Here is a 25,806-nt window from a genome sequence, read left to right as displayed (position 1 = left end):
ATTTTTACAAAATGGATAAACTGAGATCCAGACTGGCTAGCTGATTTCGCCAGCACCTCACAGCTAGTATGGTATTGCTGAGACTACATTCTCAGGTTGTCACATTTTAAGCAGCTTCCCCACCACCTATCCCACCTGTCTTCATAGGAAAGCCATGTTAAAGTTCATCTTTGTCCTCTCTTGAGTTTGAAAGGTTGGATATTTTAATTTTAAAATATAAATATATAGAGACACAGTTATGCAACACCACAAGTAAATCAAAATCTACAGTGTGAAACCTTTTAAAGACTACTGGTCTTAACTGTTTAAAAGTCAATACCCTATCTCTACTTCTGGCCCTGATAAGTAAATAATACAAGACTATCCCACCCTCCATAAATAAATAGACAACTAAACAAAAATATACAAACAACTGTTTTCAGACAATGGGAACAGGCAACACATGACTCAGTTCCCTGAGAGAACGAAAACAAAGGAGGTGAGTTCTCCAATCATCCCAGCTTTCTGTGGCAAAGCAGGTTCTTGGCCACTGCAGCATGATGAGGAGGCATCCATGCAAAATGCAGCTGCTTCACTGAGCTGAGCAGAAAGAACCGGAGTTCAGCAAGGATTGGGTGGGTGAAATTTGTGGGAGTAATGGAAAAGAGGGAGATATGCAGAAAAAGATCTTCCGAAATGTTCATAGGTTTTGATTAAGTTTATGGCTCAATACAAAGCCACACACAGGGGAGACTGAATGATGCCAGGATAAGAGAAACCCTTGAGAGCAAACACCAGAAGATAAGGTGAGCTGAGCTCCATGCAACAGAAGCTGGTAGAGGATTGATGACAGCTGAGGAATAGATGTCCGCAAGATCTTCCCCGAAATTTAGGGTATTGAAGTAGAGGACAAATGGAAATAAGAAAGGGGTACATTCTTTGTTGATTTAGTACTTACTCAAAAAAAAAAAAAAGAGGAAAAATTTCAGAAGTATCTGAGTTTTCCTTGAATTGGCAAAATTAGGAGTTCTTCCATCTGTGGAAATGAGGCCTTGCAAGCTATGTCAGTTTTAAAGAAAGAAAACTTTATCTTTTTCATACCAGGATTGTGGAGATCCCATGGAGATCACGGGGAAGAGAAGTAAGTACCATCATCCAACAGAATGGAGAAAAGCTCATTCAGTGGGCACTGTTTTCAGAAACCAGAAATGGTATTGGGTCAAACTATACCCAGGAATTATGTGAGAGAGAACATCCTGCCACCACCAAGGCCACTTGCTCATGAAGGGGACTTTTCTTTTTCTTTCTATAAGCCTTAAGTTGATTGCCCAGTATATGCTATGCTCACTATAGTCTATATTCCATTCTCTGATTATCTCATGTGAATACCCTCACCTCTGGCCCCCACACAGACACATATCTAGAAGCCTGATGGAATCTCCTGAAAAGAATTCTACAGTAGTGGAAGGCATAAAGTTCTATGTCTTTTGGAGAGAATGAGTGAGATGAATATTGAAACAAGCAGGGTCAAGGCTTTGGAGCTGAGAGAGTAGCTGGTGAAAAATATATTACTGAAGAGAAGGGAAGGAATCAGTCCAAACACAACCTGTTTAAATACCTCGACAAGCATGGAGACTCCAGAATAGTCAAAAAAGGTCAATCCACTGCAATCCAGGATTATATTACACTTCTCATTTGAGCAGGGCTGTGAAATGTCTTCTGTAGGAGGAACATAGACTTAAGTTATGGAGAATGCTTACGAATTTCTGCTGCAGACTTCGTTGAACAATAGTGGCCTCATGTTCAAAACACTAATGTCAAATACTTTTTAATATTTACACTTTCAGTTAATTATTAATTATTTTTAAACTCTTCAGTTTTTTATTATTCAAATATTATTTCAGGGAACTATTACATAACTCAGAGAAGAAGATGAGATAGGTTAATTACTGGTATCATTTCACGGGTAGACAAACTAAAGCTCAGCAAGTTTAGATAATTTTAAAAGGATAATTGGCAAGTTAGTGCCAAACAAACTGGAATCACCCTCTAGACATTCTGCATAGTGCTCTTTCTTTTACAATATCACATTGTTTCCTTCACAGATATGTCTTGAGGTAGAGTCCTGTTTTGTGGTGCCTGGAGCTTATATGATTTTGGAGTCATGCTTTATCATTGCTAGAGCTTGTCTCTTGGTCTTGGAAAGGATCTGTGTGAGGGGCCTTGAATATTAAGCTTCACTTGGTACATGGTAAATCTGCTTCTGAAAGTACCTGATGGGAAAAATTATTATTTTTTTACTTAAGAGTTCATGATCTCTTTTTTAATGATGTCCTCAGTACCAGTCTTTCCTTGCATGAAATGACATATTTCTAAACAGTAACAGACCATGTCTGAGGTCTCTGAGTGATGAGGCTCTCACAGCTGATATAGTAGTTTAAGTTTTCCCCACTGTTAGTAGGTAAAGTCAATTAAATAAACTCCAATTGATTAATTATTTACAAAATTATCTGAAAAAAGTTCTTAATTAGAAAATTTTTTCCACTTAAAATGCCCATGGTTTTCTTCTATAGAGGCTATAGCAAAGTGGGAATATGGTTGTTTCTCAATTAGCATTGAAGGGAAGTATAAGCAAAATTGCATATTTTTTTAAAATTGCTGCTTACAGGGAGGAAAAAAAACAGTTTGGGATAGTTTTGATTAAATAAAGACTTAAACCACTGACTTAAACCACTGACATATGCAATTTTGCTTAAAATAGACCTTAAAATGACAATGATGACACAATTTGATATCAAAATTAGTCAAGTCCTTTTTATCCATCTCCTTCAACAGTTCTGTTAATAAAAGATGTATCTTTTATAACATAGTGCATATTTCAAAATAAACAACAATCTAAAATTCATAGTCCAAAAATTAGGAGAAAACGTTTATATTTGATCCCCATAAAATAAAAATTAAAAAAATTACAGGAAGAAAAACAATGGCATAGATGATAGAGGCTTTGTTCATTCCTCTTGCAACCAAATCAAATTTGGGACAGAAACAGAGTGAACGGTAAGGAAAGTTGCCTGGAATCTAGATGAACAGAAGCACTACAACTAGAGAGAGAATTAATCAACCTACAAATGTAGAAGATGAGGCGGGGGCGAAGACATGAGGCTGCTCAGTCCTGAGCAGCTGAGGGGGACAAAGGCTGTGGCGGCAGCAGCTGCAGATGCCTTTTAAAGAGTCTGTGTCCGCAACCAGGCTCTTGCGGTGATGGACCTGTTTGCTCTGGGTCGGTGGCTCGGGGAACACCATGGACTTACAGGAGTATAATGAGTTGTTGGAGAAAGGGCCAGAATGAGGATCTCTCTGGGAGAGAAGTGCCAACAGTATCCATTTTCCCTCCCTTGAGCCCTCCCCACTCCCAGCGTGCAGACACAATACCGACATAGCTGAGACATCATCAAACTGGATGACAGAGGTCGTTTTGCCCAGAGGAGTCCCTGAAACTCGACCTTCACCAACTCGCGGCCCCACCCAAGCCACATCCAGATGTGTCCTCGGAGATTCTGGTGCTCCTTAATAAGCAGTGCCAAGACTCACAATGGTAGCTGCTGGTCTTGGTTTCTGGCATGACTTCTTGAAGCAACTATAAGCACAGCATCTGTGGGTTACTTGTTGAATCTTAACAGGTGGTCCCAGAGAGGCATGGGGCTAAACTTGGTCTGCAGCTGGCCCCCTCTCAGGATTGTGCCTCTGGACACCTAATACACAAAGCTGTACTAATAAGACAGGGAGACTTAGGAGCTTTGCTCCCTACATGGAAACAGACACAAAAAGACAGTCAAAATGGGAAGACAAAGAAGAAACCATTCGAGAGAATAGAACAGAGACCCAGGAATAATGGAGTTAAGCAATCTAAGAGATGCAGAGTTCAAAACACTGGCTCTAAAGATTCTCAATGAACTAAGGGAGAGTGTAGATGCATTCAGTGAGAACTTTAACAAAGTTAAAAAAGATAAAAATGAAAATGGAAATTATAAGAGGGAACCAGTAAGAAATAAAGAACACATTATCTGGGATGAAGAGTATATTAGACAAAATCAACAGAGTGGATAAAAAAAGAGGCTCGAACCACCGATATAGAGAATTGGGAAGCCAAGGACACTCAATTAGAATGGCAAGTAAAAAGAAGACAAGACTATAATAATAATTTAAGGAGCCTATGGGAACCATTAAATGTAAAAACATCCATGTCATAGGGGTACCTGAAGGAAAATAAGAAGTCAAAGAGCTATTTAAAGAAATAATGGTGGAAAACTTCTCTCATCTGGTGAAGGAAATAGACATACAAGCCCAAAAAGCACAGAGTCCCAAAAAAGATGAACCTAAAGAGAATCACACAAAGACACATTATAATTAAAATGCCAAAGGCTAAATACAAAGAGAGAATCTTAAAAGCAGCAAGACAAAAGCACTTAGTTACCTACAAAAGATCACCCATAAGACTGGCATCTGATTTTCTAACGGAAACCATGCAGGACAGAAGGGCTTGGCACAAAATATTTGACGTGATGAAAACCCAGAATCTACAACCAAGAATTCTTTATTCAGCAAAGCTATCATTCAGAGGAGAAGGACAGATAAAGAGCTTCCCAGACAAAAATAAGCTAAAGGAACTCATCACCACCAAGCTAGTATTACAGGGAATGTTGTAGGGACATTTTTAAGAAGAAAAAAATGTATCAAAAACAAGAATAAAGAATGGTAATAACTACATTTCTATCAACAAGTACCTCAAGTGGAAAAGAATTAATTGCTCCAACCAAAAGACAGAGTGGCTGAATGGATAAGAAAACAAGATTCCTACATAAGCTGCCCAAAAGAGACACTTCACATGAAAAGATACATGCAGACTAACGCGAAGGGGATGGAAAAAAATATTGCCTTGATGGACCTAAAAGATATTGTGCTTAATTATAATTAAATGTATTTAATTATATTAATATATTTAATTATCTTTTTTATAATTCTTTCTACTAACTTAGCATGTAACATCTAATTAACATGGAAATAAATTGAAATTTGACAACTATTGTGCTTAAGTGAATTTGTGTGCATTATTTCAAAGTATTTACTTGCCAGTAAAGCAAATAATATACATAGATTTCTTAGACTGAGCACAGAATATTATGTGTTGAAAAATTCTAGAAGTATCCATTCTTGTTTTTTTGTTCTTACAGAATTTCATCCTAAGATCGTGAGGTAAGCGCTTTAACTTGTGAAAATCTGATAAGGACACTTTTGGCTGCAAGACAACATTTACATAATTCTTTTTCACCAGGATTACATCCTTTTTGTTCTAATTTGAATTAATGTGCACATTTTAATTTTTGTTTGGGTGCTTCATTTACATGCTATTGTCTTTCCTGTGTTTCTAGGCCTCATTCATTATTCTTCAGCATTTTAAAGGTTACTGCTCCAAGAACAAGAAGATAAGGCGCTCTCCTAGGTGTTGAAGATAGGGTAGTGAATAAAACAGAAAAAACAAACAAACAAACAAACAATCTCTGCCCTCATGAAGCTTACATTCTAACAAAGGAAAACAAAAAATAAATGGAATTTTTATCTATCTATCTATCTATTTATTTATATTTTTAATTAAAATATGTGCATGTTTTTAGATGATCAAAAAAACAAAAGAATTGTGCTGAGTAGTTGTAAGCTATAAATAGCTTAATAATTTAAGTAAGCTATTTTAACAGAAGCAATTCATGATGTCTTTTTAGAATAAAAAAGACATCCTTAAATGGAAAGTTACAATTATCAAATGAAACTTAAATACAATTGACATTTCTGAAATCTTATCAAAAATAAGTTATTTTCTTTTACACAGTATCCTATCAGTTCTGCCGTTGTACTGATTTTATGACTATAACCTTGTGCCCTAAGCTTCTAAGTAAATCAACCGTTGCAATAAAAATCACATTGTCCTAGAAAAGAGTAAAGTAAATACACAGCTAATATCCTGTCTTAAGCAAAATTAGGTAACCTTGGAGCATGTGCAAAGGAGACAACTAATATCTACCATGCAGGATGTGGTAAAATACGGGCTTTATCTACAAAAAAAAAAAAAAAATTCAGAAAAAACTAATCATCAGATGTGGCTGGGCAATTAACTCTAGACTGTGAAAACTAACTCTTTCCTGTGGAATATTGATTAAGTCCTTTAATTAAAAAGCATTTGTAGTTACATAGTTTAGGAGTGCTTTTTATATGCTTCAAAAGGTTCTTGACAGTCTGTGAGTCATTCATAATTGTTTAAAAGAAGGCATTTTCTATTAATATCAATTAATTATTGAGAAGTAGATTTACATCTCTAATTTCCCAAGGAAACAAGAAATATTTAAGACAAACCACAATACTATTTTTGGAAAACAAATACACATTTTATTGAGCATCTCATTCATTAATTCATTCATTTACTCAAGCAGTTAGTCAATATAACTATATTGGGTGCTTACAATATACACTGTCTTAAGAAATCCCAGTCTAATGGTAAAGAAGAGAGGTGATGTGCCCTCCTCTCAATAAACTCACAACCAAGCCAGTAAACCAACCAATTGAATTAGTAATATGAAATATAAGAAGTCTGGAAAAATTATGCAGAAGTTGCTAAGGACATATAAGAGTGACCTGGTGTGGTAGACAAAATAATAGTCCCCAAAGATGTCCATATCTTAATCCCCAGAACTTGTAAATGTTGCCGTACATGGCAAAAAGAACTTTGTAATTTCATCAAATTAAAAGAGACTGCAATTTGGCCTTGACATGGGGAGTTCATCCTGGATTACCCATCGAGCGGGTCCAATGTAATCACAAGTATCTTTATGAAAGAGAGGCAAGAGGATCAGTCAGAGACGGGGACATGGTGGTGGAAGAAGTCAGAGAGTGATTTGAAATATTACACTGCTGGTTTGAAGACGAAGGAAGGGAACATGAGGAATGCAGGGGGCCTCTAGGAATTGTAAAGGCAAGAAAATAAATGAATTCATCTCCAGAAAAAATTCTTCAGAAAAAAATCAGCCCTCCCAAAACCTTGATTTTTCTCCTGTAAGATTCACTTCAGGTTCTGTTCTCTAAAATTAAGGTAATAAACTTGTGTTGTTTTAAACCACCAAGTTTGTGGCAATTTGTTATAGCAGTAATAAGAAACCACAACATTTGTATTGCTGATTTGGGGAGTGGAAGGTGGTGGTGATGGCAGAGAGTTTATTTTAAACTTCAGGATCCATTATGGCAGAAACCATGCCCATCTTTTTCGTCCCTGAATATGCAGCACCTATCATTGTGCTCAGGTCTCAGTAGATGTTCAACAAATAAAAAAATATTTGCTAAGTGAACCAGGGCATTCACAAATGAATTCAGGAATGAAAGGAAAAATGAGATGTGTGAGCTGAGACCTGGAGGAGAATTTGAAGTTAAATAGGTAAGAAGGTGGTGGAGATGAATCTGGAAAATTATAATACTAAGAGAGACGTTGACAGAGTGCCTCTTGGTAATAGTGTAACGTGATTAAAGTATTTTGGGACACAACTCACTAAACATGGTAGTGGAAAATTTCTCCTCATTTGAGCAACTTTTGTTTTCATTCAGAGAAATATGATGACTTCCATCTTATTATTTACATAGTTTGTTTTATATATTTTAATTATTCAATTATGTGCTCAACTATAAATCTTCCTCTTCTGTAAAGATTGTTGGAAAAGGGGTATTTTTTTGTCCTCTTCCCTTTTTCTCACTCCCTTGCTTAGCCAATATCTTCCTTTGCTTTAGTTACTTCCAGATCTGTTCGGTACTCCCCAAAACCCACTGGATGTCTCCTGGATGACCTCCCAGTATCAAATTCACTGTCCTCCAAATTAAACGTGTCTTCCCTTTTAGCTACCCTCCTGGATTCCTGATTATCCCAGTTTGAGAGTTTCAAAGCTTCAAAATTATCACTTATATTTCCCTTTCCCTTCCCCCAACACCCAAAGAGTGCTCAATAAATGATGAAATCTTTTTGAAGTCCATTCTCTTTCTCCATTTTTATAGCCCTGTGACCAAAGCAGAGGAAGATGGCACTATCACCTCCTTTTATCTGGATTAAAACCACCCAACCTTTCTTGCTTGTGTTCCTGTGGACTGCATTTAGATCAATACTCTTGAATTGCCAGCTTTAAGCACCCTTTCCTATATGCATGCTTGCCTTCAACAAGGACTCTAATTCTGCCACTGGCCCTAACTGCATTATCCAGAGTAGGTTAGTTATCCCCTATAGGCCTCAACTTCTTCAACAGTAAAATGAAGAGTATATTATTATCTATTGGAAAACAAAAGTATAGTATTTACCTATTTTAGAATTGCCAAAAAGAACATCTGTTGAAAACTATAAAGTGCTACATAAATATCATCATTGTAATTTTTATTCACTGATCAAGTGTTCATTGGTCAATAAAAGATAATGTAGTGGAAATTAAAAATTCATTCTTTGTCTTAAAAATATAATTAGGAAAAAATATGCATAAATAAAAGAATTCTATAACCACACAAAATGATAAGTGATTGAGTGAAGCATGAGGCAGACTGTTTTACTATTACTATGATCTCCATTTTATACTGAAGATACTGAAATTAAGGCTGCTCTTGACTGTATATATACATGAATAGGTCTCATTGACTAATATTTGTACTTAAAAGGATTGCCAAGAATTGTGGCCCTTCAATTTACTTTACTCTGTTAAATCTCAAAGAAAGTGTAAGATTTGGAATGGCAAAGAAGAGAGATAGTGCTATTCAGGAAAATCCAAATAAAGAGTCAGAGATAGAAATGATTATATTAGATAATATAATTAACTGATTTATCTAACATGATGAAGAACTTGTGTAATGTGTAGTAAAAGGAAAAGCATTTTGAGAAGATAAAGAAGGGTTTTAGGTGCCATGCCGAAGAGTGGGCAGTTGATCCCCAGAAAAATAACTTTATCAATTTTTAATCATAAGATAAATTTTAAAGTAAAGGTGGTTTAAAACTAATCTGTCATTATATCACAAAATAGAATAAAGCTGGAATTACATTTCAGCTTATGTATCAATGCCAATCACTTGCAGTGGCTTCTCACAGCCTCTTGTTTAGAAGATTCTCAGGCTACTTTGCTTCATAGGAGGAAGTGCCTTGATCTATTAGTTCTGTCTGATGCAAGCTCAGGAAACTAGATATTTTTTAACCATGAAATAAAACCAAGAATATCTCCTAGCAGGAAAATCTTTTTTTTTTTTTGAAAATCATACTAATTCACTTTGAAAATGGTTAAGGACAGACTCAAAGTCACATCAGTGAAAAAGTAAAAGTAATAAAACCAAGAATTATAGGTAATTAAATTGTAATTGTAATTAAGTTGAGAAAGGAAATCAAGAACAAGAACAGTAAATGTAACCTTAGCATTTAAAGCACGGAGAGGTGAGAGCAGAATGGTGTTCCTGAACAAGAGAGATGTGGGAGAACCCAGGATATTTCAGAGTGTCAGCAGAGGGGAGAAAAGAAGAATGACAGAAGAAATATTCTGGTCAACCAATCTGACTACTATAAAAAGGCCACTGGGTGCCAAAGGTTTCACAAGAATACTGCAAAGGTGACCATGCCCATCAGCAAACAGTTCTTGTGTAAAGTGGGCTTGGTCTACTGATGCAGAAGTGAAAACACCTTTTAAAAAAGTTTTAAGTTCAGCAGTATAACACGACACTCAAGAAAAGATCATTAAATTAGTACTATACCAGTATTATGTAAGCATTCTTTGAGAGCACAAGGCAAGAGAAAGTAAATTTTCTACAAGAAGTCAGAAAAGACTAGAGAAGGTAACGTCTGAGCTGCACTTGTGTTGATGGGGGTTGTGTAATCGATTCATATATTTATACAATACTTATTTTATTCCTTTATTTTATATGTTATATATTTATTTAGATTATATTACATGCAGTAATCATATATATCATCATATATATTTCATCCTCTTATATAAACATTCCACATAATCTTGTATTGTTAATAGATATTTTAGTTCCTTTCAGATTTGGGGAAATTATAAACAAAGCTGCTATGAGCAGTTCTATATATGTTTCCAGGTATAAATAATAAGAGATTCATTTTATTATTGGTTTTAGAAGTCCAAAAATTAATATAGCTCAGCCTTTCCTGTTAAGTTTATATAAATAGAATTGGAATTTTATAATATACTTTCTTTTGTCTTCCTTTTTTCCCCCAATTATGTTTATAAGACATCCAACTTTCATTGTTGTATAACTATACCATGCAATAAATATACCAAATAAAAACTCGTGCATAAATATACCACAGTTTGTTTTTTGTTGTTGTTGTTGTTGTTTTTTACCTGTTACTCTTTTTGGACCTGTGAACTGTTTTCAGGTTTGGATAGTTGCACACAATACTGTATGAACATTCTTGTTTGAGCAACTTGCTATACATAAGCTCTTGTTATTTAAGATGTATAACTAGGAGTGGAATTGCTGGCCATAAGATATGTGTGTCTTCAATTTTCTACCATAGTGTCAAACTATTTTCCAAGATGGTTGCAACAATTTACACTCCCACCCGCCTTGTAAGAATGTGCCCTATATTCTCATCAACCCTTGATATTGTCAGACTTTTATTTTTTACCAAGGGTATGTGTGTGTGTGTGTGTGTGTGTGTGTGTAAGTTCACAGTATTATTGTGAATTTATTTTACATTTCCTCAATAATTATTATGAATAATAATAGTGAAGTTAAGCATATTCTACTATATTTATTGGTTAGTTTGAAAAAAAATTTTTTTTTTGAGAAATGCCTATTCATGTGTTTTGCCTACTTTTCTATTGGGTCATCTGCCTTTCTACTCACCAATTTGTTGGGGAGTGCAATTCTTTTCCCATTTTATATGTTACATCTATCTTCATTCACTTGGATTTATCTTTCATGCTTTATTTGGTGCTTTTTGGTAAACAAAAGGTCTTAATGATAATCTAGTGAAGTTTAATAATCATTCTTTATGTTTAATGCCTTACATTTATTATATATATTATTTTATATTCTCTTCTAAATTTATATTTTGTCTACCACTCTTAGGCCTTTGATTCATTTGGTACTGATTTGGAGGTATGGTATGGGACAAAAGTCTAATTTTATTGATTATGGATACATGATTGTCTCATTACGTATATTAGCATGACTATCTTTTTCCCATTGCTCTGCAGTGTCACTTTTGTCACAAATCAAACACCAATGTATGTGAAATTTTTCCTCCTCTGTGCTTTACTCTGTCCTATTGATCTATTCATTTATCTGTGAACAAATATCACCCTTCACTGATTATTAGAGCTTCATAAGACATCTTGATCACTAAGAAAATATATTGTCTCCTTTGTTCATATATTTCAAGAGTCTCGTCTATTCTTGGCCATTTGAGTTTCTATGCAAAATTTAGAATGAGCTTGTCAATTGCCATTAAATTGTCCTATTAATATTTTAATTGTGGTTAAATTCATATCTATAAATAAATTTAAGAACTGACATATTTTTGATATTGAGTATTCTATCAGTGAACATTGTATTACCCTCCATTTATAAATAACATATACTTAAGTGTTTCAGGTATTTTTAATGTCTGTAATAAAGTTCTAGTTTACATCTTTATCCTATGTAGGATTATACATCTTTACTTAAATTTACTTCTAAAAGAGAGTAGGAGGCAAGAGTAGGAGGATAAAGAAGAAGAAGAAAAAGAGAAGAAGGAGAGGAGAAAAGGAAGAAAAGGAGGACGAGGGTGAGGAGAAAGTAGAAGGAGAGAAAAGAGAGACTAGGTAAGAGGAGATTAGTGCAGAAGAGGAAAGGGAGAAGAACAGGAGGAGAAAATAGGAGGTGGGAGGAGTAGAAGTTAAAGAGTGGAGGGAGGAGGAAAATGAGGAGGAGAGGAGTAGGAGGAGGACAGAGGAGGGAGTCAGAGAGGGAGGAGAAGGGGAAAAAGATTTTATTCTCTGGTCTATATTCAAGTCAAAACATTTCAAATATTTTTAACAAGCTAACTTACCATTGCAATTGCCATTGGATAGAGAATTGAGCAATATGTTTTGTTCAGTCTGAAATGACAACAAATATAAAATAAAAATAATATTGTAAAAATTCACCTCTGTCTGTGAAAAAGATATCTCATTCTTTTATCTATAAATAACAAAAACTAGTATCCAATAATTATTTTTCCTAGCCTTTTTTTTAGAACAGTAACTACAACAAACTGAAATAATAAAATGATAGCTCTAAGGATAAATTCTCTTAGTAGATAATTTATGTTATCAAGTCAGACTATCTTCTTTAGAAAATTTTGTGCAAGACTAACTTTGTTTTTATTTTTGAACAGAAATTAAGCATTTGCATGTGTTTGTCATGTAACGTATACAATCAGAAAGTAACCTCATTAACACAGCATTCTCCAAGAGAGAGTCATTAATCATGTATTTTATATTATACAAAAGTTAACTGTTCCTCTGAAGCTCCATGAAAATACCTGAGAAACGTTCCTGATTTAGGCAAATGCTGAAGAATAAAAATGACTCTGTATTCTACAATTAAACTTCTTTAAAATTGATAATAATTGAGGCCCTAAAGATATGTTATGCCATTTATCTCTCAAAAATGTGTTATTATTATTAATGATGATGATGATGATAACAATTGGTATTTCTTGAATACTTACTGTATTTCAAGGACTTTACATTAATTATTTAATCCTCAGAGCAATCCTATGAAGTTACTAATCTCATTTTCTATACAAAAATTGGAAAGTTTCTATCTTCTAAAATCGAAAAGGTTAAATAACTTGCTAAGTCACAAAATCTCATGCCTTTACATTTTGAACTTCATGCTCCAAACCACTAAATTATATTGCTTCTCCCAAGGAATCAGTTTTCATCTCAGAGGCTGACTACAGAATATCTAACTATTTTCCCTTCTTGAAACCCAAGGGTACAGCTTATATATTTTAAGTCTAGTTCTAATAGTTATCAAATAATTCTCTCCAGGTTATTTTATATTCCTAAGTCTCAACCTTCCTTTTTTGTAACATTCAGGTAATGACTAAGTTAGATAGCCCAGTCAAAGAAACGAGCTCTTGAAAAAAATCCAACAAATGTGAGTTTTTCCCCCCTCTTCTTAACAGTACTCTGTCTGAAATATTTCACGCTGAAAAATTTCAAATAATATATTTAGATACCCCACCCACAAGGAAGTAGAAACTCTTTAAGTATGAGCTGCACTTAGAAACTTGATTCCAAAGAGTACAGTGGAGAAGCCTGACAAACACTATCTCATCCAGGTGATCAAGGTCAATATCAACAGTGATAAATCATGTTGATAGTATGTGCCCTTGATATAACGTAATGAAATGGCACTTTACCTCTATATTTTTCTTCTAAAGCCCAGTATCCCTCATCTTACAGTGAGAAGAACACTAGATAAATTCAATAGAGGAGAATTCTACAAAATATCACACCAGTACATTGACCAAAAATTGTCAATGTCATCAACAAAGGAAAGTCTGAGAAACTGTCATAGCCAAGAGGAACCTAAGAAGACAGGACAACTAGACATAATGTGATATCCTAGATGGAATTTTAGAACAGAAAAAGGACACTAGGTAAAACTAAAGAAATTTAAATAAACATGGACTTTAATGATAATGTATCCATATTGGTTCATTGTTTGTAACAAATATACTAATGCAAGATGTTAATAATGGGTGAAACTCTGTGTGGTGTGGGGTATATTGGAATTCTCTATACTAACTTCTCATTTTTTTTTCCTGTAAATCTAACATTGTTTTAAAAAATAAAGTCTATTGAAAAATATATCTTGTCTGAGGAGAAGAAAATTTGAATAAACAGCAGGTTGAAACTTCACTTACAAAGCAAGTCCACAAAATGGTAATTAATATTATTATTACCTGCAATCTATATAATAATAAGCACAAAGCCATTCAAACACCGGCAGCCTTAAATCCTCCTAAGCATTCGGGGGAAAAAACGTAATGGTGATATCACCACAATATAACAAAATAGAGGATCTTTTGTTGGTTGGTGTTTTCTTCCTGCCCTGGAGTATTTTAAATGCGCTTCTATTGTTACCATCTATTGAAAATGCAGCTGTCAAAGAAAAGGTTGAGGTCCCAGCAGGGCACTCCAGTTCAAAGCAAAACTGTAGACCACCAGGTATAGCCCGATAAAAGGAAGAAACATTGCAGTAGAGATTAATTGATTGCAGACTCATTACTCTAAAACTGAACCTAGAATAAGTGCATAGGCCTAAAACAAGCAGATATTCTAGACAAACAATATGTAACAGGAATAACATGAAATGCCCAAAAGAGCATCCATGCTACTCAAAACCATCCAATCCATACAACTATTTTTAATAAAAGTTTATCCCAGTTTTCCCCATGAGTGAGGTTTCCAGATTGCCATCTGAATTCTTGGTATGCCCTTTAAAATTCACAGTATGCAGATACATACTATATTTGCATTATTCTCATTATAATGGAACTCAGTTTCAACAAATTATTTATCGCCATTTTAAAGTTTGAGTTAAAGAATCCCTTTGGGTGCCATTACCTACCAATAACCTAGATTCAATGAACTCTATTTGATTACAAGACTCAAATTTTTGAAATCTCAAGCAGGTAAAATCATATTTGTAGAACTTCCCCACAAAAGGCTGTGTTAATGAAGTTTATTTCTGATTTGACATGTTACAAAATAAACCCAAGCTAATTTTCAATTTCTGAAAACAAGTTGGAGCAACCTTAGTGTTACAGGAATATATTTTAAGAAAAAACATTATCGACTTTTAGGAAAGAATTAGTTATAAAAATCTTCATGTCAGGTATGCTACTAGATATGATAAGGCCCAAAAAGTAGTATATCATTTTAAGAAGTAAATTTACATTTTGGTAAAATAAGATCACAAACTTCTTGTGGGTTAATTAGTTTATTTAAACTCTAAATAAAATTTCCCACAATATTGTTATGCATGGTGGTCGTGAGCTTAATGTCAACCAAGAGAACCTCTCACATAACAAAATTTAACAGTGTCAGGAGGTACGGCATAGCTTTGTAGGGGAAAAAATATAGGCCTAGTATCCAACTTAAACAAGTAGGAAGATATCTCCTCCTTTGACATGAGAGCAAGTTCTTCTTAATACAAAATCATGGGTAATGGTTTCTAATATTCTGATGAAAATAACATCCTAAAGAGCACAGTGAGGGATAAAGACAGGTCTGGGGATATATAGGCAGGGCCATCTTTATAGACTTGTGACCTACGAAGTCACACAGGCTCCCTATTTAGAAGGGCCTCATAATTGGTTTAATATTCTGTTGTCACCATCTTGAAATTCTTTTTTTTTAATCTTAAAATTCTTAATTGTTGAACAAGGAATGTCACATTTTTGTTTTGCCTTTGCCCAGCAAATTTCAGATCTGATATTGTATCTAGAACCTCTGTGGTATGAGGTAGAAACATTAAACTGTAAGAGAAAGGAATGTAGTATTAGACAGCTACTGAGATACCAGAAATGGGAAGGCCAAAGTTCCCTATGTAACTGAATGATTAAAAGATAGCGTGTGGTCAAGGGTTCAAGAGAAAGGAAAGAGCTTTGTGATCTAAAGCAGTCAAGGAAAGCTTCAAAGAGAGGGTATTACTTACACTAAATCAAACTAAAAATGCTAGTTGGAATTTTATAACATTGAATAGGCCAGGCACTATTATAATTGTTTTGAATATATTAATTCATTACATCATTTCAATTACCAATGAGGAAACTGAAGTAAAAAAGATTCAATAACTTGGTTAATGTCCCACAACTAACCCAGGCAGCTTAACTCCAAAGTCCATGCTCTTAACAAAGCAGAGGGCTTAAGTATTTGAATGATTACAGATAGCTCATTTACCTGAAATCATTTTGATGTACATTTAATTCACTACCCTGTTAATTGAGATAATTTATGGAAATAAAGAATGCTGGTATCGTATAATAATGTTATCATAACGATGGCAACAGTTTATGTTTCTCTGAGTCATTTATCATACTCTATCTCTTTCAGAGTTAGATCTAACTCTTCTTTGATTTAAGTGATTTTTCTTATTTATTTTTCTCAAGGCTATAATACCTAGTACACATGTCCATTAGTATATGCTGAATTAATTAATTAACGAATTAATTAACTAACAAGTGAATGAACAAATAAACAAGTAAGAGTGATTATCTAAGAACTAACTGTAAGAACCAAATAAAAATTATAATACTGTATAAGATTTTGCTGAGGGGAGAGGTCTCTAAACACTTTTATAATGTATTATATTTATGTGATACCCTTTTTAGTATCATCTTATAAGGTTACCTGTAGTATGACATAATCATGAAACAGTTGTCCTACCTTGCTGATATCATCAAGTGGCTGGTTGCTGGAATTTTCTTTTTGGATTATGTTCATTAGATCAGTATAAAACTTCTTTGCGTTCAGAAAAACAAGTGGGTTGTTTATTGAGATAATTGTCACCTGCTGCAGATTCTCCTTTTGGAGGAGAAAGGAATAGATTCAGAGCTCTGAATAAAATAAAAAAGGATAACTCTACCCAAAGAATCTAAATCTTATAAGTCCAAATGTCACTCAATTGTATAAGTAACTTCTTAGTTGATGTTTTAATTATTAAAATTAATTTGGATAACTTAATATACTGCCATGTTTCTTAGGAAAAATATGTACTTCCTCTTTACTGAGAAACATTAATAACCATGATATGAGTCAAGCTTTCAGAATATGGCTCTTATTCCTACATACTGAGTTTTGGCAAGGTAACATTCTAGAATATCCAAAGAATACTGGGTAAGTTTATTCTTCCAAAATTATCCCTTTCATTCAATCTAAAAATTATAAATTTATTTATTTAACCATCAATATTTTTAAAAATGAAAATATGTCCTAAAAGGTCAAACTGTCAGACATTTACTTCATAACAATATAATTTTCTTTTGGAATATAACCTTACAAGTAACTGATAATCTTGACTGGGAGAAATAAAAAACATAGAGGTGGTATTAGAAATGTAATTTTGCTTTGGACAGGACCCTAGGTTATGCTAGATTGCCAGGATGTAGGTAAAGCATGCAGAAAAAGAGAAGGAAAAGTTTTAATAAAACAGGTATGTTTTGGCTACTTGCCCAGGTTTTCCTGGCAGCAATTGGTGGTATGGAACTAAAACTATCTTCTCCATGACTTTTGGTGAAGAGGTAAGACCTAGAAATTGAGAGGATGGTATGTTCTATGAAATGATATCTCCTTACTAACTAAATAAAGCAGTACTCCTTCAGGCTTTAGTACTCACATAGAAAAAGAAATGCAGAAAATAAAGAAGCATACAGGCAGAGAAACAAAGATAAAAGAAAATATTAAGTATGTGAATTTGGACAATTCATTTAACCCCAGTTTCCTCATATTTAAAATTAAGTAAATATTTAAACTAGATAATCTCATAAAATTCCTATAGCTAGAAAACAGATTATATTCTGGAAAGTGAGGAGATTTTCTACAAATAACTCGAGAAAACAGAAAACTGTAAGTTACCAAACCAACTTAAGAGGAAATCTCTTACAAACCAAAAATAAAACAATATCTGGGTCTGAAATATTTAATTATTACAAAACCTCAACCCACTAATAACATCACAAGATTATGCCAATATATTGTTTTAAGTTAAGATAGTAATTTTTTTAAAACATAGGTATTTGTTAAAGAATAAAAATTAAAATTGCACCAGAAAAGAAACTCTCAATGGGGTTAGATTCGGTGGGTGGAAAGAGATGTCCCAAACTGAGAATGAGAGTTTCATGTGAAAAAAAGAGTGGAAGAATGTATGAATAAAAGAGAGGAATGACAGATCACCACCATAATTTAAGTTAGCTAAAAACACCACCTAAGAGTTCATATTCAAATCATGCTCTCTTATTCTTATTCCCTCCTTTTTTTATACAAACAAATAACTAGTGAGATGTAGTATTCTAATAAAATTAAGATTTTCATGTGATAGAGTTATTGTTCAAGTGGGTGACTAGACTATAACCAATCAAAGTTTAAAGATATAAAGTTTTCAGCATTTTCATCTTCCTATAAATCTTCTAATCTACTTCCCCAAGTGTTTAGCCTAACAAGAGGGTAAGGATTCAATAGATTTTTTTTAACCAATAATCTCAAAGCCGAAAAATAATCAAACTCAAATTTTATTTCAATGTATACAGCTATATGTGTGGGAAGTATACACAGAGGACTTTAGGGGTCCAAGAGTCAGTCTAAGACTTTGTATGAGCACTAAATTTCCACTGAAAAGTTGAAGAAAGGAAAAACAATACAAGAAAAAAAAGAAAGGCAGCACAGATGGAAAACTTGAGCCTGGACACTCCCAATGGCTCTGAACTTAAATAGCTATCTATGAAGCAATTTTTTTTATATTTATTAAAAATATAAGTCATTCTTCAGAATGTCATGGAAGGACTCCTGGTGCTACTTGCTACTTTCAGTCTACTCGGAAATACACTGACAATGTTACTGCTGGTGGAAGGTCAGCTTTCTGTTCTGAGAGTAATCATTAGATACTATAACAAGAAAATGTAAAAAATAGAGGGGAAAAAGATGGTTAGCCAAACATTTCAGAAAAGCTCAAAGAGGGGCCAATTTTTTTAAAAAATTGACAAAAAAAAAAATTGGGGCAACTTTTTTTTTCTCACTTTAAAGTGAGAAAGTTCAAAATTGTTTTAACCATCTCTCAGAGTAAGAAACTAGAACTCAAATACAATTGGCCTGATAATCATGAAGAAATCAAGACAAATAAGCTGTTTTCTTAAAAAGGTGCCCACTGTGCAAGAAACCAATTTTATTGGCATTCCGTAACCATTGGACTCAGTAACCATCAGCTAATAATAGTCTCATTGTCCATGTTTAAAAAAAAAAAAAGGAAAAAGAAACCTCCAGTCAAGATGACATAGTAGAAAATGCTAATCTCGCCTCTTCCCATGACGACATCAAAATTACAACCAAACTACAAAACAACCATCATTGAGAACTACCTGAAGACTAGCTGAACAGTCCTACAACTAAGATATGCAAAGGAAGCCACGTGAGACTGGTAAGAGGGGCAGAGATGTTGAAGAGGTTGTCCCATACCCACATGTTGCAGTTAAAAATCCAGGGGGAGATCTCAGTTGCGGATGTCCCCTCTGAAGAGCCAAGGATCCCAGCCCCACACCAGGCTCCTCAGCCCAGAGTTCCAGTGCCAGAAAGAGAAGTCCCCATAACTTCTGGCTATGAAAACCAGTGAGATTGTGGTTTGAGGGGATTGCGGCTCAGTGAGACAAGGGTTTGCTGGAGACCCAGGAATTCCTTTTAAAGGGCCCATACGCAAACTTACTCACTTATAAACTCACTCACTCTGAGCTCCAACACAGAGTCAGCAGCTTAAAAAGTGCCAGGAACATATGGGGAGAAACTGAATTCTCTGGCTTCAGGGCAAGGGTTGGAGAGGCAGCTTTCTTCCAAGAGAAGCACTGAAAGACAGCCCTGTATCTTTTTTGAGCCCTCCTCCACCCAGCTTGCACATGCAGATGGGTTCCAGATCTCAGTCTCCATCAACCTGGCTAATATCCCTCATCTCTCCATGGTGCTTCTCTGAGATCCTACCCCACTCAACATGCAGTCCTACCCAAGCTGCTTCCAGGGGCTTTTCTAAACAAATGGCCTGTCTTAGCTCATGCTTTGGACTTTCCAAAAATCTCTCAAATGTTCAAAAATCCCAAACAAGCAGTACATGTCCTAAGTGTACCCTAAATCTCTTGATAAGCAACCCCAAATCTGGAACTAGTGGCAGCTAGGGTTGGTTCACAATTTAGACTCTCCCAGGTATCTCCAAACCTAGCACAAACAGAAGCCATCAGCATATCACTTTGTAGCTCTTAACACGTGGCCCTGGGCAGGGCACAAGCAGAGGCCCTCACCAGAACCCCTCTCAAGGGGCCCCAGAACCAATATACCTGGGGGCCACTTTCAGACCACACCAGAGCACTAGGCACCACTCAAACATGGCCACAAACACACACCTAAAGGGTGTGCAAAGAAAGTACCAGAGTCCCACTAAAACAAACGTACTCTGTGGGGTCAGGCCCTGCACAACAACTCCTCCACTGTAGTCATGGCTAGTCTTCATAGCCAATCAACCTGAGGGTCAATACTTCCTACTAATGTTCCAACAACAATCAAAACCCAACTATAACAGGCATGCACACACAACTCACATAAGGTACAAACCAAGAGCACCAGCTGAGGTGACCAGGGAAACTGTGCCACTGGGCCCCACAGAATACTTACTATGTAAGGTCACTCTACCAAAACCAGGAAAGGTAACAGCTCTACATAAAACATAGAAACAAATCCAGGAAGGTGGCCAAAAGGAAGAGACAAACAAACATGTCCCAAATGAAAGAACAGAACAAATCTCCAGGCGGGGAGGGGAACTAAACTAAATTAAGACAAGTGATTTACCAGATAAAGAGTTTAAAACACTAGTTATAAAGATGCTCAATGAAATTAGGAGAAGAGTATATAAACTCAGTGAGAATTTTAACAAAAAGACAAAAAACATAAAATTGAAGTTAGAAAACATCGAAAAAAAAACCAGGTAGAAATAAAGAATATAATAACTGCATTGAAAGATGTATTAGAGGAAATCAACAGGATTGAATTAGCAATTTGGAAGACAAGGTGATGGAAAACATACAATCAGAACAACAACAGCAAAAGGAACCAAAAAATGAAGATAATTTAAGGGTCCTCTGGGATGATATACAGTGTGCCAACATATGCATCATAGGGGTACCAAGAGAAGAGAGAGAATAAGTGATGGTGAACCTACTTGAAGAAATAATGATGAAAAACTTTCCTACCTAGTAAAAAAATAGACATGCAAGTCCAGAAATCACAGAGTCCCAAATAAGATGAACCTAAAGAGGCCCACACCAAAAAGCATCATAATTAAAATGCCAAATTTAAAAACAAAGAGATACTCTTAAAAGTAGCAAGTGAAAAGCAGTTACCTACAAGGAAACTCTCAGAAGACTGTCAGCTGATTTCTCAACAAAAAAATATTGCAGGCCAGAAGGGATTGGTATGGAATATTCAGAGTGATGAAAAACAAGGACCTACAACCAAGAATACTCTACTTGGCAAAGGTATAATTTAAAAATAAAGGAGAGATAAAGAGCTTCCCACACAAGAAAAACTAAAGTTCATCATCACCACCAAACTAGTATTAGAAGAAATGTTAAAGAAACTTCTTGAAGAAGAAAAAATAGGTCAATATGAATAATAAAATGGCAGTAACTACATGACTATCAATAATTACTTTAATGTAAATGAATTAAATGCTCCAATCAAAAATATCATGTGGCTGAATAGATAAGAAAACACTACCCTTGCATATGCTGCCTACAAAAGACCCACTTCAGATGGAAAACCTCATACAGACTGAAAGTAAATTGATGGAAAGAAATATTTTATGAAAATAAAAATGAAACAGAAAAGGCTTGAGTAGTAATACTTATGCCAAAATAGACTTTAAAACAAGAGAAAAGGACAGCACTTCTACTTATGCACCTATATGTTTACTGCAGCATTATTTACAATAGCTAAAATATGCAAGCAACTTAAGTGTCCACCGATAAATTAGTACAAAAGCAGTGGTATATATATACAATGGAATGTTACTCAGCCATAAAAAAGAAATAACATCTTGTTGTTTGTGACAATGTGGATGAACCTAGAGAATGTTATAATGAGCGAAATAAGTCAGAGAATGATAAACATTATATGATTTCACTTATATGTGAAATCTAAAAAACAAAATAAATGAACAAATGAAATAGGAAAAAGAACTCATAGATCCAGAGAACATTTCGGTTGTTGCCAGATGAGAGTGGGTTTTGGGGGATGAGTGAAAAGGAGGAAGAGATTAAGATGTGCAAAATGCCAGTTATAAAAGCAATCATGGGGATTTAAAGTACAACATAAGGAATATAGTCAATAGTATTGTAATAACTATACATGGTGTCGGATGTGTACAAGACTTATTGGGGTGATCACTTTCTAAGTTTCATAAATACTTAATCATATGCTATAACTTGAAAATAATATAATATTGTATGTCAAATATTTTTTTTCAATTACAGTTGACATAGAATGTTATATTAGTTTCAGGTGTACAACATAGTGATGATTCATTTATATAATTTCTGAGTGATAAACCTGATAAATCTAGTACCCATCTGGCTCCATACATAGTTATTGCAACACTACTGACTATATTTCTCATGCTATACTGTACATCCCCATGACTATTTTGTAACTACCAATTTGTACCTCTTAATTCCCATCGCCACTTCACAATCCTCCCAATGTCCCATCTAGTAATTATCAAAATGCTCTCTGAATCTCTGAGCTTATTTCTGTTTTCTTTGTTCACTCATCATGTTCTCTAGATTCCAAATATAAAAAAAATTATATGACATTTGTCTTTCTTGTCTGACTTACTCCACTTATCACAATACCCTCTAAGTCCGTTCATATAGTTATAGATGTCAAGATTTCATTCTTTTTTATGTTTGAGCAATATTTCTTTGTATGTATGTCCCAACTCTTCTTTACCCATTTATTCTTTGATGGGTGCCAAGTTGCCTCCATATTTGGCTATTGCAAATACTGCAATAAAAATATGGATGCACATATCCTTTCAAAGAAGTGTTTTGGATTTATTCAGATAAATACCTAGAAGTGGAAGTGCTAGGTCTTTCCTTCTCTTTTGTTATATAGTCTGTTTAGTTTATTTTGTCAGGATTGGTACCTCAGATTATTTTTTCATTTCCATTTTCATGAAATATCTTTTTCCATCACTTGAATTTCAGTCTGTGTGTGTTTTTTGATCTGAAGTGAGTCTCCTATAGGCAGCATATGTAAGAACCTTGTTTTCTAGTCAATTCATCCACCTTATGTTTTGATTGAAGAATTTAATTCATTTATATTAAAGTGATTACTGATAGGCATGTAGTTATTGCCATTTCAATATTCATATTTTGTTCTGATTTTTTTTCCTTCTTCTTCAAGAATTTCCTTTAATATTTCTTTTAATACTGATTTGGTGGTGATGAACTTCTTTAGCTTCTTCTTGTCTAGGAAGCTTTTTATCTCTCCTTTGATTCTAAATGATAGCCTTGTCAGGTAGAGCAGTCTTAGTTGTAGGTACTTGCTTTTCATCGCTTTGAATATTTCATGCCAATTTCTTCTGGCCTGCAAAGATTTTGTTGAGAAATAAGCTGACAGTCTTAAGGGAGCTCCCTTATAAGTAACTAACTGCTTTTCACTTGCTGCTTTTAAGATTCTCTCTTTTTCTTTAAGCTTTGGCATTTTAATTATGATGTGTCTTGGTTGTGGTCCTTTTTGGGTTCATTTTGTTTGGGACTTTCTGTGCTTCCTGGGCTTGTATGTCTATTTTCTTCACCAGGTTAGAAAAGTTTTCTTTAAATCGGATTTCAATTCCTTGTTCTCTCTCCTCTTCTGGTACACCTATGATGCAAATGTTGGTACACTTGATGTTATCTCTGCTTTATCTAATCTACTGTTAATTCCCTCTAATGTTCTTCACTTCAGTTATTGTATTCTTCATTTCTACCTGGTTCTTTTTAATGTTTTCTCTTTCCATTTTTATGTTTCTAATTTCTTTGTTGAAGTTCTCACTGAAATCATTGAGCATCCTTATAATCAGTGTTTTGAACTCTGCATCTGAATAATTGCTTGCCTTCATTTTGTTTGTTTGTTTTTTACTGGAGCTTTGTTCTATTCTTTCATTTGGGGCATTTTTCTTTGTCTTCTCATTTTGGTTGTCTCCATGTGTTTTTATCCTATGTTTTAAGTGGAGCTTCTGTGTCTCCTGGTCTTAGTAGAGTGCCCTTATATAGTAGGTATGCTATGGGTCCCAGTGGCATAGTCTTTTCTGATCACCTGAGCCAGATGCTCCAGGTGTGTCCCTTATGTGGGTTGTATGTGTTCTATTATTGTAATTGAAGCTTGGTTTCTATTTGCACTTCAATTGGAGGGACTGACCCTTGAGCTGATTGGTTGTGAGGTCTAGCTAGTGTGGGGATGACCATACAGGGAAGGATTTACTTTAGCAGGTGTCTGTTCAGTCTGCCCTCTGTGTGTGTCATTCTTGGATGCAGCCGCGGGTGATGCTGAGTCCAAAGCTGGCCACTGGGCTTGCCAGCCCTGGGATCTCCTAGGAGGGGCCCCACTGCAGGCCAAGATCAGCTTCAGCCTGTGCCCTGCCCAAAAGTCACCAAGCAATACAAAAGTGGCCACCACCTGTGCTGGTCTTGGATGTGCCTTGAGAGGCCAAGCCTTGAACCAAAGCTAGCTGTCACTAGTACCAGGCTTGGTGCTGCTCAGCAAGAGGTATAGGACATATGAAGGTCAGATGCTGCTTGTTTCTGTTTTGCGAACCTTTGAGAGATCTAGACAAGTCTGCAGCATGGGCCAATACAGGTTGTTTGTATGGAAAAACCACTGGAAGCAGCTTGGGTAGGCCCACAGTTTGGTAGGACGAAGTCTTAGGGAATTTCCAGGGTAGGGCAACCAGTGTTGGCCAGGTTAATGGAAACTCAGATATGGTGCCCACCTGTGTCCATGTGCTTGGTGAGGGAGGGCTCAGGAAAGGAGCAATGGCTTCTGCCAACACTTCTATCTGGGAGAGAGCTGCCCCACCAACCCTCACTCTTAAGCCAGATAATTTGGTTCCTCCACGTACACCCCTAGGGCCTTTCAGGTTGCCCCAACACTATAACTCAGAGCAAGTGAGTCTGTCAGTAAGTAGGTCCATGTGTGGACCATTTAAGAAGAAACCCTGGGTCTCTAGCCGACCTCCATCACACTCAGCCACAATCTCTATTTTTTTTCACATTCGGAAGATGTGGGGACTTCTCTGTCTTGCACTGGATTTCTGGGCTGGGGAGCTTGGTGTGGGGCTCAACCCCTTTGCCCCTCAGAGGGAACCTCCAAAGCTAAGACATCCATCCAGATTTTTAAATGCCACACCTGATTGTGAGACTAGCCTATTCTGCTTCTCTGCCCCTCCTACCAGTCTCAAAGTGGCTTCTTCTGTATATCTTTATAGGACTTCTGTTCAGCCTGACTTCAGGAAATTCTCAATTATGGTTGTTTTATAGTTTAGTCGTAATTTTGATGTGGTCATGAGAGCTGGCAAGTACAGCATTTTCCTACTCCACCATCTTGACTGGAACTCAAAAACTAAAAATATACACATTTAAAAAGTACTGTTATCTAACTTCGCCTTATTCCCTTTCCTATATCATATTTTCTTCTATCATTTATTTTGGAATACCTTATTAGTTTAGTTTGACTGTTTTATGTAACTTAGTAATGAAAAAGAGGTTGCCAAATGCCTGAGTTAATTTGGACTATGATTCTACCATGGACTGTAGTTCTAGGATCCATGGTATCATCTTATCTGAATGCTAATACAAGATTTTTGTTGCTGTTGTTCTATTGATTTTTTTTTGTATATCGAATGCCATATGTATGGTAGTCACATTAACACCATTTAAAGTTCACATTAATTAAAAAGACAAGTATTGTGTTTTCAAAT

The 25,806-nt window shown here is 35.2% G+C and overlaps 1 protein-coding gene across 1 annotated transcript in view; it reads right to left on the bottom strand.

The window, feature by feature from the left end:
* The window catches only part of SLC26A7 (solute carrier family 26 member 7), a 129,423-nt gene that overhangs the window by 4,535 nt on the left and 99,082 nt on the right, over positions 1-25,806 (bottom strand). The window contains exons 14-16 of the mRNA XM_006916681.2: positions 16,488-16,625; positions 12,092-12,140; positions 1,598-1,698 (exon numbers count right to left, since the gene is read on the bottom strand). Coding sequence (XP_006916743.1) covers positions 1,598-1,698; positions 12,092-12,140; positions 16,488-16,625 — 288 coding nt within the window. The remainder of the gene's footprint in view (positions 1-1,597; positions 1,699-12,091; positions 12,141-16,487; positions 16,626-25,806) is intronic.

This window comes from Pteropus alecto, unplaced genomic scaffold, assembly GCF_000325575.1.
Source record: "Pteropus alecto unplaced genomic scaffold, ASM32557v1 scaffold164, whole genome shotgun sequence".
NCBI lineage: Eukaryota > Metazoa > Chordata > Mammalia > Chiroptera > Pteropodidae > Pteropus > Pteropus alecto.
Note: the sequence above shows the minus strand (reverse complement) of the source record. Positions and strands in the feature narration are given on the sequence as shown.